Source organism: Plectropomus leopardus, chromosome 21, assembly GCF_026936395.1.
Source record: "Plectropomus leopardus strain MGB_pleo_1.0 chromosome 21, ASM2693639v1, whole genome shotgun sequence".
NCBI classification, from domain to species: domain Eukaryota; kingdom Metazoa; phylum Chordata; class Actinopteri; order Perciformes; family Serranidae; genus Plectropomus; species Plectropomus leopardus.
Window position 1 is genome coordinate 27,222,693 of NC_142196.1, and position 13,799 is coordinate 27,236,491.

General features: G+C 36.4%; 1 protein-coding gene across 5 annotated transcripts in view; it reads right to left on the reverse strand.

Moving 5' to 3' along the window:
• The window catches only part of rreb1a (ras responsive element binding protein 1a), a 78,141-nt gene that overhangs the window by 25,110 nt on the left and 39,232 nt on the right, over window positions 1-13,799 (reverse strand). For 3 of the 5 annotated variants that reach the window (XM_088071709.1, XM_088071708.1, XM_088071711.1), the window contains 3 exons: window positions 778-864; window positions 450-693; window positions 245-314 (listed from right to left, as the gene is read on the reverse strand). In XM_088071709.1, the coding sequence (XP_087927835.1) occupies window positions 245-314; window positions 450-693; window positions 778-864 (401 nt within the window). The remainder of the gene's footprint in view (window positions 1-244; window positions 315-449; window positions 694-777; window positions 865-13,799) is intronic. The other 2 variants (XM_088071710.1, XM_088071712.1) reach the window with 1 other exon arrangement.

Consider the following 13,799-nt stretch of genomic DNA (forward strand, 5'->3'; position numbering starts at 1 on the left):
AGCAAAGAGAAGAAAGAAGGAGATGAGAGGAAACATGACAAGGAGAGGAGACAAGGAGAGGAAACACAGAAAGTAAACAGGAAAGGAGACGAAAATAGGAGACAAGGAGAGGAAAAGAGACAATACAAGCAGAGAAAACGAAGGGGAATAAGGACGTGAAAGGAGACAAGAGCAGGAGAAAAGAAAGGGAACAAGGAGAGGAGAGGAGGAAATGAGGAAACCGTGCATGCGTGTGTGTGTGTACCTGGTTGCGTCGTGCGTTGCGGCTGGGCGGGGCTCTCATGGCCGCCGTGAGCGACTTGCTGGGGGAGGGGCTTCAAACCAAGAAGAAAAAAAGGTGTCAGATGTCGTCATGGCAACATCAGGTATTCATAAACACATTTTTTCTGGCTGCGTCGTATCAAACAGGTAAAAACTACGGCGTGTTCCTTTAAATCGTGCGCGCTCACCTGGGGGACGGCCCCGCGGAGGAGGCGGCCGAGGTGACGCCGCTCTCTGCTTCGGCGTCTCCTCCGCCGTTGATGGTCCCTGCTGCTGACATCACTGCTGACATCATGGCGTTGATGGAGGACAGGTCTCCTCCTCCTTCAGCTCCCATGATTCCTCCTCCTCCTCCTCCTCCTCCTCCTCCTCGGTCTCCGTTCTGTAGCTTCTCTCCTCCGCTCGCCGTCTCCTCCATTGCTCCGTTGATTGCTGCATCGTGAAATTTCAGGTTGTAATTGCGTCTCTATTTTTCAGGCTTAAACGTGTCAAACGTGACGGCGGTCTGGCGCGTACCTTTGAGGTTACTGTGCGTTTTCTCCTCCGTGAGCTCCTCCTCGTTTACTGCGTCTCGCTGCTCCTCTGTGCAGTTTTCCATCACTGCTGAAAAACAAAATCAACAACAAAATTTACTCAGAAAGTTCACAACTCTACGTTTTTTAGTGTATTAGTCAACGTAAAGAGCTTATCGAGCAGTGATACACAACTTATGGCCTGCGGGCCAAATCTGGCCCCTGATAAGGTGCTGTGTGGCCCCCCAACCGCTTTGTATAATCACAGGAACGTCCAAAAATCTTAGAAATGTCCTAAAATCCAAGATACCTCCTAAAATTCTAGAAATTACCTAAAATCTTAGAAATGAAAGTTTATTTCAGAAAGTAAGTCCGAAAATCTGAGACATGTTTAAAATCCAAAGGATTTTCTAAAGTCCCGGAAATGTCCAAAAATCCTACAAATGTCCTAAAATCTGAAAGATGTCCAAAAAGCCCAAAAAACCTACAAATGGCATTAAAATCATAGAAATGTTGTGAAATCCTAAAAATGTCCTAAAATCTAAAGCATGTCCGAAAATCTGAGAAAAGTCCCAAAATCCTACACACCTCCTAATGTCCCAGAAATGTTCAAAATCTGAGAAATGTCCCAAAATCCTACAAATGTCCTTTAGTCCTCACATAAATCAGTCAAAAATGAAACCTGAGCAAACGGCCTTAAATTCAGGTCTTTTCTGTATTTTCTGAACATTTGGGTCTCCGCGAGGACACATTTATTGTCCTCGTCTCTTATCAGCAGCATCCTCAGCTGCTCCCTGTGACGTGATGCGAGACGGCGGAGGACGGCGGCCGTGGCCTTCGATCTATAAGTGAGCAGCAGGTTTGGCTAAGTGCCGACTGGACGAGAGGGGACAAAATATAAAGTTTACAACGCTCACACCTGTCGCTGCACACGGCCGAGACACACAGAGCCAACGCGTGTGTTCATGGAGAGACGAGGGACAAAAAGAGTGTTTGAGAGGGAAAGGTGAGAATATTAACCCTTTAGGGCCCAATTTAATAGCACACACACACGCTGCTCTGCAAACAGAATGCGCTTTTTAAAATCAAGCTTTGTAAAAACCCTGATAATATTATTTTTTTTTATATTTTCATAAATATCAAATATTCATACACCTTCAGAATTTTAACCCTTTACATGCCAGGTTTTTTTTGTCATGATGCCACTATGTTTTTACATGTAAAAAGCCCAAAATGAGCTTTTTTCAAAATCAGGCTGTTAAAAATATTGCACATTAATATTATTTTCTACTTTCTATAAAAATTGTGTTTTTTTAAAATGTTTTTTAAATGGTAAAAAAATAATTTCAATTTACTTCATGAAAGACTGAAAATAACTAATTTTTGTGTTTTTTGTCATGATGCCAGTATGTTTTTAGATGAACCAGAAAAACACACAAAAATTGTTTTTTTTTTTTAAATTTATTTATTATTTTCTACTTTCATTGAGTTTTAACCAACATCAGTCCTAATCATAAATATCAAATATTCATTAATTTTCAGAATTTTAACGCATTAAGTGCCAGGTTTTCGTCATGAAGTCAGTATGTTTTTAGATGAAAACAAAAAAAGAAATTTCAATCTCCTCCTATTATTTAGCTGCTGACAGTCTGGGATATGTCAGTGTGTGAGTGTAGCTGCTGACAGTCTGGGATATGTCAGTGATCAGCAGCTACATTGACTGTGACAGGTCACCTAGTGGAAATAGCATGTATTTCCTCCATATGCCAAATATGGTCAAAATGACCTCATCAGGTGGAAAATAGTCAAAATGACAAATTCAGAGTCAAAAGCCCAGAATGACACCCAGAAATAATACAAGTCCTGTTTTTCTGCTCTGATGGCTGTGGGATCAAAAATGTCAGTTTGAATGGGTTTCAATGGAGCATTTTTGGACCTGAACAGTCTGAATGTAACTATTTAGTTTCCACAGTGTATTTTAGACTTATTGTAGGAGCTGAGCTGGAAATTCACTGATTACACTCAAATACACAATCTGGACTACATTTAGGACACATGCATCAACACACACACAATTATCACAACAGGAAGAGTGAAAAGTAAAATGCGTAAGAAAGTGTGAGATTTAGAGATGGAGGGAGAAGAGGGAGGGTGGTGGAGGAGACGAGGAGCCAAAATAAGACGGGTTTTTGTTTCAGAGAGGAGAAGAAGAAGAGGTAATTACTGTTTCCTGTTTGGCAGCCCCCACAGGAAGACGCTCTCCAGAGCCGGCCACTTCCTCCTCCAGCTCAGAGAAGCCGTGTGTGTGTGTGTGTGTGTGTGTGTGTGTGTGTGTTTGACATTCCTCCTCGTTCAAAGAAAAAGTAGAAGAAGAGAGGAGCGGGGAACATGTGAAGAGAGGAACGAAAACGATGAAAACGATGAAAAAAACAGGAGACGCTGCAGCAGAAAAGATGGAGAAAATAAAGTATAACGTTTAGTATAACGAGTATAACTTCAACAGAAAAGACAAAACAAGCTTTTCAAAAGGAAACTAGTGTTGATATCGTACCTAAATTTTAGGACAAGTACAAAAACATCAACACAGATTACTTCCTCTACTGAACCGAAGGCGAAACTTCTCACACGTCATATTAATGTTAAATCAGACAGCTGTACGAGAGCACTTTCAAAATAAAATCTCTACAAGTAGCAACATTTCTGCTGAAACCTGGAACTTTTTTGTCAAAGAAAAGACGTGATGCCAACTGTCATTAGTCAATTACACAAATATTATGGTGAATAAAGAAAAACTACAATCATTTTTCAACCACATTACAGATATATATATATATATATGTATATATATATACATATATATATATATATATATATATATATATATATATATATATATATATATATATATATATATATATATATATATATATACACACACACATATATATATATATATATATATATATATATATATATATATATATACACATATATATATAAACACATGGGCAGCTTTTAAAAGCTTGCAAGCTGGAACAATAATAATACATAAAAATAATGCCATAGATGAGGATGCTAATGATAATAATGCATTTAAAAAAATTATAAAATTATAATAAAATAGTAATACTACGAGTACTACAACTAATAATAATTACAATAAATATTTTTAAATGACACTCATGATGATTACACTAACACAAAATAATGATAATAATACATTTAAAAGTAATTTAAAAAATAATAATCACAATAGTATTTTTTCATAAAATAACACTAAAGAAATTACATTCATAAAAATAAAGATTTGCATAAAAATATTAAAATAATAATTTATTAATATAATAATGCTGAGAGCTGCAAGGTTGGGCTGCAGTTTTAATTTAGGAGGATGAAACAAGATGGACGAGGAGAGGATGAGTGGAGCTCTGCGAGTGACTGGTGACAACTGGCTGTGTGTGTGTGTGTGTGTGTGCGTGTGTGCGTGTGTGTTTCCACTGACCTCTCCTTGTATCACTGCTCTTACATGACAAACTGTTACATGGCTGTGGCAGGTGCACTAACACACACACACACACACACACACACACACACACACTGAAGCTTTACCCTGGATTGTTTTTTACATTAGCATCACTCATCTTCAATGCGTGTGCACACACACACACACACACACACACACACACACACACACACACACACACACACACACACACACACACACACACACACACACAGGCGCTGTGATTGGCTGATAAAGTGCTCATGCAGCGCTTTTTACAGCCTGCTGAAACGAACGGCAACAGACGGAGAGGAGGAGAGGAGGAGGAGGAGGAGGAGGAGGAGGAGGAGGATGGAGAGGAGGGGGCAACAAGGAGAGAAAGAGGGGAGATTAAGTGTGCTCAATAAGAAAGAGGGAAGGAAATAAATATGAATGTGACGACAGAAAAACAGAAGAAAAAGCAGTAAATATTTGTGTTACTGGAAATAAGTGAGGAAGGAAGGAGGGAAGGAAAGAAGGAAGCAAGGAGGGAAAGAAGGGAGGAAAGATGGTGAGTTAACTGAAGGGGACGCAGCCAGTGTCGGTGTTGAAATGTCTAGTAAACATTTTTTATATTTTTTGAGTATAAAACTGTGAAATCTTCCCCCAGGTTTACTATTTTTTTTATGAATTTAATTAGTATTTGAAACACCCAAAACTTCAAAAAGAACAAAAAATCATAAAATATCTTAAAACACTTTCCTGCTGAAGTAATAACGAAGCTTCCTGTTTTAAAATTTTTTATTCTTTTTCTCTTTTTTTTCCATTAAGTCTGTTTCCTCTGACAACATCCTGATACTGACGCTGGAGATGTGAATCATGTGTGGTTTCTTTGTTTCTTTGTACATTTTGGAAATTTTCTATTAAAAAAGGAAAAATTAGTGTGTGTGTGTGCGTGTTAAAAGTTTTTGTGTTGAAAGACGAAGGATCGACTTCAAAAACGATTTTAAACTAAAGATGTGAAACCAGAACTGATCACATTCAATACTTTAATTTGTAGATAACAATCACTCAGACGTGATCATAGACACTCAGTGTGTGTGTGTGTGTGTGTGTGTGTGTGTGTGTGTGTGTGTCTAAACTGAACTGTGTGTGTGTGCACGACTCTGAATAAATACACTCTGTGTGTGTGTGTGTGTGTGTGTGTGTGTGTGTGCGCGTAATGGCTGGTGTTACTGCATCTGCTCCCAGCCATCATTCTCACACTCACTTTCTCACACACACACATGCACACACGCACATGCAGACGCGCACACGCGCGCACGCACACACACACACACACACACACACACACACACACACACACACACACACACACAGCGCTGACATCCTGACATTCCTGCACATCCATGCAAAAGCAGAAAAAAAAGGTCACCATGTGGGAGCCAGGGAGTAAATGGATGTATCTGTGTGTGTGTGTGTGTGTGTGTGTGTGTGTGTGTGTGCGTGCGTGTGAGTGTGTGTGATGGAAAAGTTGTCTCTCTGTGCCAAAAGTGCTGCAAACAAAGAAGGGCGCTCCATTTATCCATCTCTGCCTGCCTCCTCTCTCTATCACCATCACTCCTCCTCCTCCTCCTCCTCCTCCTCCTCCTCCTCCTCCTCCTCGGCTCCTTTTACATTTTTGTCTCATTGTTCAAAACTTCCAAAACACACATCAAGTCCCAAAGACAAAAAAAATGCAAGAACGTTACCGTCATGTGACAGACATTTCCACGCTTCAAACATTTTTCCCGGCAGGAAACCAGCAGCGCGCGCACACACACACACACACACACACACACACACACACACACAGCTGATTATTATCACCTGTGTTTAAAAAGGCTAAATGTCAAATTAAAGTCGGGAATTTACAAGTTCGAGCATCTTCACGGGAAACTTTTAACATTTGTTTTTATGCATTTTAGGTTCACGTTTGAGCTTTTTTAGGTTTTACTTGCTACGAGAAAAAAAACCTTTAGGGGATAATTAAGATGTTAGCAGAAAGAAGTTCAGTCAGGAACGTATCAAGCATTCATGTCATTCATGAGTTACGGTAAAAAATATTTTAAAAACACTCACATCAACATTCAAGGCCTAATGACGCCCTGAAAACTCTGGTTTTCTTCTGCACAAAGCATCAAACAAGTTTGTCATTTATGGTAATTCAGGATTCTAAACTAAACTAAACTAAACTAAACAAAACTAAACTAAACAAAAACTAACAATGAGCAACTTGTCAAAAAAGACCAAAAATCAGTGAGAAATTAGTAAAAAGTTGCAAGAAAAATACCTAAAGGTCATTTTTATGTCACGGTTTGCAGATTTCTTGCACTTTGCAGGAGATTTTTTTTGCAAAGTTGCTCATTGCCTTTTTCCCCTCTGTTTGCAAAATGAATCAAAACAATTTGCTCATGTTCAAAAGAGAAAAGTGATGTCAGTACAGGTTTCAAAGGGTTAAAAAGACAATCATATTTCAGATATTCATAATATATATTTTAACTCTAACATCACCAACTCTGCAGTCACACAACCATCCTGAGGCCACATAGACACGGAAAAAAAACTAAAAAATGACGTAAACTAAAATAATTTTTCTTTGTTCTTAAATCACAGAGTTGATTACACATTTTAAAACCACATTCACTTACCAAAAGGTGATTACTTACTTATTTTTATCCAGTTTTTAAAGATGTTTTTTTAATGTGAAAGCTTGTTTAACATGGCAGGAAGCACATGTTCTGTTGCCATGGTTACTTGCACCTTAGTGATGCTAGGGCTGCATCTGTAATCCCAGACTTACGTGCAATTAAGTACTACTAAAGTACACTAAAACGAGATTTTCTCAGTGTCTGAACCCTTCGTGTGAAACATTACGCGATCTGCAAATAATTTACGGCAAAATATCACAGCGTGCAAATACAAGACCGTCATAAATATCCCACAATGCAATGCCATAAATGAAAACCTACACAACACAGTCGCAGACAGTGATGTGTAATTTATTTTTAAATGTAATTTAAAGTACTGATACAGCTAAGTTAACATGTTAGGTCTGTGTTGCACAGTATGTGATTTTAATTAATACATATTTTTATCTAATTTAATATCAACTGAACTAAATTGTTTTTATTTATTAATTGAATTGTATTTTAGTTGTTTATTATTATTATTATTATTATTATTATTATATGTTTAATATTTGGGAATTATTGATTTACTTTTTTTAAGCAAACTGATGACCAAAACTATCTGCACCCTGTTTCTGTAAACAGTTAGCATTTGTTGTTTCTTTCTTTTTTTTTTAAGTCTTTCATGATATCAAAACTAAATATCGTGGTTCAACAAAGCGAGAAATCTGAATGTCTTTTGTAAATTGTAAAGATTAATTTTTTCCCAAAAAAATTTTTTTTTTTTATTAAATAAGGCACTTTACAGTTTCAGCCTTTGAAATAATTGTACAGAATCAGCTTTACAAATCTGAAATTTAATTTGAAAATGAATCTACTATCTGCTGGACGGTATGAATATAAAAATGATAGGAGGAATGCTGTTAGAATAAGCATGCTTTAAAAACTATTATGACTTTTATTATGGTTTGTTTTGTTTTCGTTAATATTGCCGCTCTTTGATTTGCTGAGGAAATGTAAGCTACATTGTTTTATTGAGTTTCTAAATTTGTGCGCCTCACAGACTGTGGTGATCTGTTTTTAGACGTGAAGCACTTTGGCGTTTCCAAATTGCTCTGACCTCAGCTGATCATCTGTCCGAGGCGGGAAACACTCAAACAGCTGCCAAAATGAAAAGCTATTACGCTCTAACTGTGGTTCACAATTACTCAACACGTATCTGATACTTCGGTGGTAACAACATGTCATTTTACGTTAAGAGAAATCAATACAATATAGTAAAAAACGAGCTGAAGTCACGCCGAGCTCAGTGATTTCATGACCTCCTGCTGAGAGCGGCACCTGTGTGAAGATGTAACCCCGTGACAGACAGTCATTACGGGGGAGGAGGAGGACGGATGGTGGGGGATGGATGGATGAAGGGATGGAGGGAGAGTTGAAAAGTTTCCCATCACCTGAGCCTCATAAATCCTCCGCTCATCTGAGCTGACAGCTGGGAGAGTCACAGCAGGGACGCCATTCAAGTTTCCATCAACACAAACAAAAGCTCAGGCCACAAAGGCTGAAGTTTAACTGAATCATTTTGTGATAAAATATACTTTCTTTGTTCATTTAATATTAAATGTAAATGTATTACGATATGATTTTATTCTGTTGAAACAAAATCTTCTAGAAAAAAAAGTTTCACCTTGTGTTAGTAGCTGATGTAGCTAAAGCTAATGCTGACATCCCATAGAAACCAATATGCTGCTAGCACGCTTTAGCAGCCCACTTCAGCTAGTTAGCATTGGGACTGCAGTTAGTATTTTTGTTTATAATTAATTGATTGATTGATCTCTATGTTTACAAAATATCACAATAATGCTAAGTATACATTTTTTTTAAGATTGAAAGAAAAACTAATAATAATATATAGATATTAAAGCAAGTGAGCTAAACATTAGCATGCTAATTTATTAGCATGATGTAGTAACATAACTTTTATTTTACTAAAACAATTTATCTAATATTCTTTATTTTCATATCTATGCTAACTTTATGCTAACTTTGGACTTATTTCAACATAAATTTATGCTCACACTAATGCTAACTTAGTAGCGTAACTTGTGATGCTAGCAGATTTTAAAGCTAATAAATTAGCATTGTGTAGCACTGGTAGCTTCCCATGAAACATAGAGGTTTCTGGTGAGCTAAGTGGTATTAGCTTGTGCTTGGTTAGCTAGCTGGCATCTTTTAACAGTGTTAGCCCAGAATTAGCTGTTAGCATTACTGGATGCAGTATGGTGCTATGTTTGAAGCTAACTGACACTCTGTTGGGTGTCAGGGAAGCTGTATTTATCCAAAAACACAAACAGTAATAAGTGTATATTAGTCCAAATTAATTAATTATTAGCAAATGTGAAAACTTTGGCAGTGAGTCAGCCTTTTCGTTAGCTAAAGTATGCTAGTGGGGTTAGCCTCTGGACGCAGGTGTCATGACGGCTGAGCGACAGTTTAAATGTTAATTTTAACATGGTTTTCAACAGCACCATTTTGTAACATTCAACTTGAATTCTGCTAAAACAACTCATCTAATATTAAATTTAAGTAAACCGATAATTTTTCTTTTTTTGTCAGCCTGTGCTCTGCGAGCTTGTTCGGTATCTTGTAACAGTGTTAGCCCAACATTAGCTGTTAGCATAGTTGGATGAAGTCTAGAGATGCTATGTTTAGAGGCTAACTAACACTATAGTAAGTCAGGGTGTATTATATCTAAAACCACAAACAGTAATAATGTAAAATTAATATAATAGTCTAAATAAATAGATTATAAGCAGGCCTAAAAGCTCTGGCAGTGACTCAGCCTTTTTTGTTAGCTAAAGTATGCTAGTGGGGTTAGCCTCTGAATGCAGGTGTCTAATTTAAATGTTTATTTTGCTTAATAAATGTTATTTTTTTGTATTTGTTTTGCTATTTTTTCCTGCTGTACCACACATGAACCAACAACATGACCCTGTAAGCTAAGGAACCTATTTATGACGTTTTGGGTCTTTTTTTTGACATTGTATACTATGACATGTTTCTACCGTTTTCACTATACATATCTAATAATGGTCTCTACAAGCTAGAATATGTTGTTTTCAGCCATGTTTTTGACATGTCAAAGCTAGCGGCCCGAGCAGCCTTTTAGCATCATTTACAGCCCCACGAGGCAGAGAGCCAGAGGCAAACTGACAAAACTGACACCTGCTGTAGAAAGCAAACAGCCCCGCAGGACTCATCCCTGCCCTCTTTCTTTTTTCTTTTCTCCATTTATATTTATATATCACTCTCTTTTAGCGAGGCGGGATATTTGGGTGTCGGCTAACAGTCTGTGTTTAGCCGACACGAGGGGAGGGATGGAGGGACGTATGGGAGATAGATGGAGGGGTGAAGGGAGGGAGAGAGGGATCCGGTGACCATATGTCGGCTATTTATTACCTCCTCCTAACTGCCGCGCTCTCTTCATCTCATTCAAAATGGCTTCACACACTTACAGAGACGCAGTGCGACGCCCTGAAGACACGCGGCGAAAAACCAGATTCCAGTCAACATTTCTTCAAACGTACATCCAGACCTCATGAGCCCACAATCAACCAGTGCCTCAAAATCCATTTTAAACCACACATTACTAACTTTAAACTATATTTAACAAACTTTAAACCACACATAACTAACTTAAAACCATATTTAACAAACTTTAAACCACACATAACTAACTTAAAACCATATTTAACCAACTTTAAACTATATTTAACTAACTTTAAACCACACATAACCAACTTTAAACTATATTTAACTAACTTAAAACCATATTTAACCAACTTTAAACTATATTTAACTAACTTTAAACCACACATAACTAACTTAAAACCATATTTAACAAACTTTAAACCACACATAACTAACTTAAAACCATATTTAACAAACTTTAAACCACACATAACTAACTTAAAACCATATTTAACAAACTTTAAACCACACATAACTAACTTAAAACCATATTTAACCAACTTTAAACTATATTTAACTAACTTTAAACCACACATAACCAACTTTAAACTACACATAACTAACTTTAAACTATATTTAACTAACTTTAAATCACACCTAACTAACTTTAAACCATATAACTAACTTTAACTACACATAACTAACTTTAAACCACATTTAACTAACTTTAAACTACACATAACTATCATTAAACTACATATAACTAACTTAAAAACTAAAACAAACATGAAAATGACCTGTGCTATATATAGGCTATATATATAGTGCTATATAAATAAAAAAATATGTATTTAAAAATATATGATGATTACACTGATAAATGAAAATTTCATTTTTATATTTTTGCCATTATTATTATTTTTTTTATCATATAAAATACCCCCCCCCCCCGCTAATTTTCAGAAGACTTTCTAACTACCTTTTTTTTTGCAAGTTGTGGGAAATTTTCTTTCCAAGTTCTTCATTGTCTCTTTAATTAATTTTAAACACAAATTTGACCAATTTTCTTTGGTTTCAGAGATTTAGGCGCTTGTGAAAGGTGTCTGAATGCTGAATCAACTTGTTAGATTTTGTTGAATCTGAAGCCATATATTAATTAATTAGCTTCATAAATAAATAAACAAACGAGAAAATTATCAGTGATCTGAAAATAAGAAAAAAAAAGAATAAAACGATAATCAAGTTTAAAAAAACACATAAATAAACAAACAAGGAGATAACCTGAAAAAGTGCTAAAAAGTCATTTTGATTTTAAATATTTAAATAAATATTTATTTAAATGATTATGATTAAGCATTTCTTGTTACGTTCCCTCAGCGTTTTTAAAATTTAATTCTAAATCTTCTCATGTTGCAGGACATTTATTGCCTTTTCACCAATATTTTCTAAAGAAATCAAACCAATTTGCTCAAAGGTTTAAATACTTGTTAGAGGCAACATAAAACACACAGATCCTGGTGTTAAAGGGTTAACAGCTCAATCAGACACACAGCTCTTTCATCCCAAATCAGAGACGACCACTAGGAGAGTCCTTCCTCTCTTTTTTTAAACGGCCAAAAGTATGTGGACACTGGTGCACAGCAGCATTCAACAGGTAAAACTAAACGTCCAACAACAAAATCAAGATACGCGTTTTTTAAAAAATCTGATGCTGGTGTTTGGGATAATCACCGAGCGAGCTGCAGAAACCGAAAGGATCTTTATCTCTGACTGCTTCTGCGTCTCGACCACAACAGGAAGCTCACACTCACGGGACTCACAAGAGAGTGCTTCGCTGCTTCCCCATGTGCGAGGGCCGCTCGGAGCGAGAGAGATTGATGGGCATTCTCGCTCTCTTTCTCATCGACCCCCCCCCAGCGTCCCCCAACACCCCCCCTCCACACACACACACACACACACACACACACACACACCACCACCACCACCTCGCACTCAGCTGCCATTACCCATCCTCCACTGCTCCTCCGGCCCTCCTCTCCCCTCGCAGCAGTACTTTGTTCGAACTTGTTAACATGAAACTAAACAAGGAGTTTCCAAAGGCTTTTCTCTTTACACTGCAGGCCAAAAGTATGTGGACACCCGAATATTACAGCCATAAGTGATGCTTGATTACGGAGGTTTTTGCTCCCGTTAAACTGCAGAGCATAAGTGAGGTGGAGCGCTGATGAGGCGGATAAGAGCTGCTCAAACTGGGAAACATATTAATTCATTTATTTATGTGCATTTGTGCACGATTTAAAACAGCATCGACAACTAGTTCCCAAACTGTTTAGGGAAACTCATGGGGATGCAGGTGAAGAAATATAGTTTCAATTTTGCAGAAAAGTGTGCAGTAAATAACATTTCTGCTGGTTATAAGAACTATTTTGAGGTTACATCATGTCACGTTAAATAAAAAGTACTGGTATGGTGATGCTGTTGTTGTGTTAGTCTTGCCTTAATCTGCAAATTTAAAATGCATTTTAATGAAGTACAGAGCTACAAAAAAAAAGTTTATTAATTGGTTTATAGATCGACAAACAAAACTGTGCCGAAAATTTCATAATTATTCTACATAAATTTTAAATATTAGTGTCAAATTAAGAGATTTGATGGACTTTAAAACTGCACAGTTAATGTATGAATAAGATGCTCTCAAACTGTGTTCACACGTTATTTGAAATTAGAGTCAGTGTGAACAAAGAGGAACTTGTATGTTTGCAAAAATAAAGATTAGAGCAAACGCTAAACAAATATTTAAGACAATAAAATGAGTTAATTTGTAAAAAAGGGTTTGAAAACGAATTAAAAATAAGTAAAAAAACAGTTTATATAATTCAAAATAAGATTAACAAATAAAAAATGACTTATAAATGCCAGTGAGGGTATACGAATATTTGTTTGGGACAGACTATAAGTATAATTTATTTTGATTGTTTCTTTTCATTTTAATTTTATAAATCTAAATAAAACAAAACTATTAATGCAAAATGGGCAGGTGAAATAAACTAATTCTGCAAAACTTGCTTTGGTGTTTCATCACTTTGACTTATTAGTTTTATTTTCCTTGTGCATAAGTTGGGAAACGACCAAAATAATCTTAACTTTTCATTTTTAAGGTCAGAAAAACATCTTTTTGTGTCTAACATATCTTCACAGTGAGGAAGCCTGAACTTTGGGATTTTTTAAAAGCTGTTTTTGACTTAAAAATGACAAAATAGTCGCTATTATTATTGTTGATTATTTTCTGTCAATTGACAAATCTCTTAATTGACTATTACTGAAGGTACACAAGTATATAGGGGGTGTCCACATACTTTTGACATCTTTTTCTTTCTCCATCTTCTGCAAAAACTGAACCAAAAA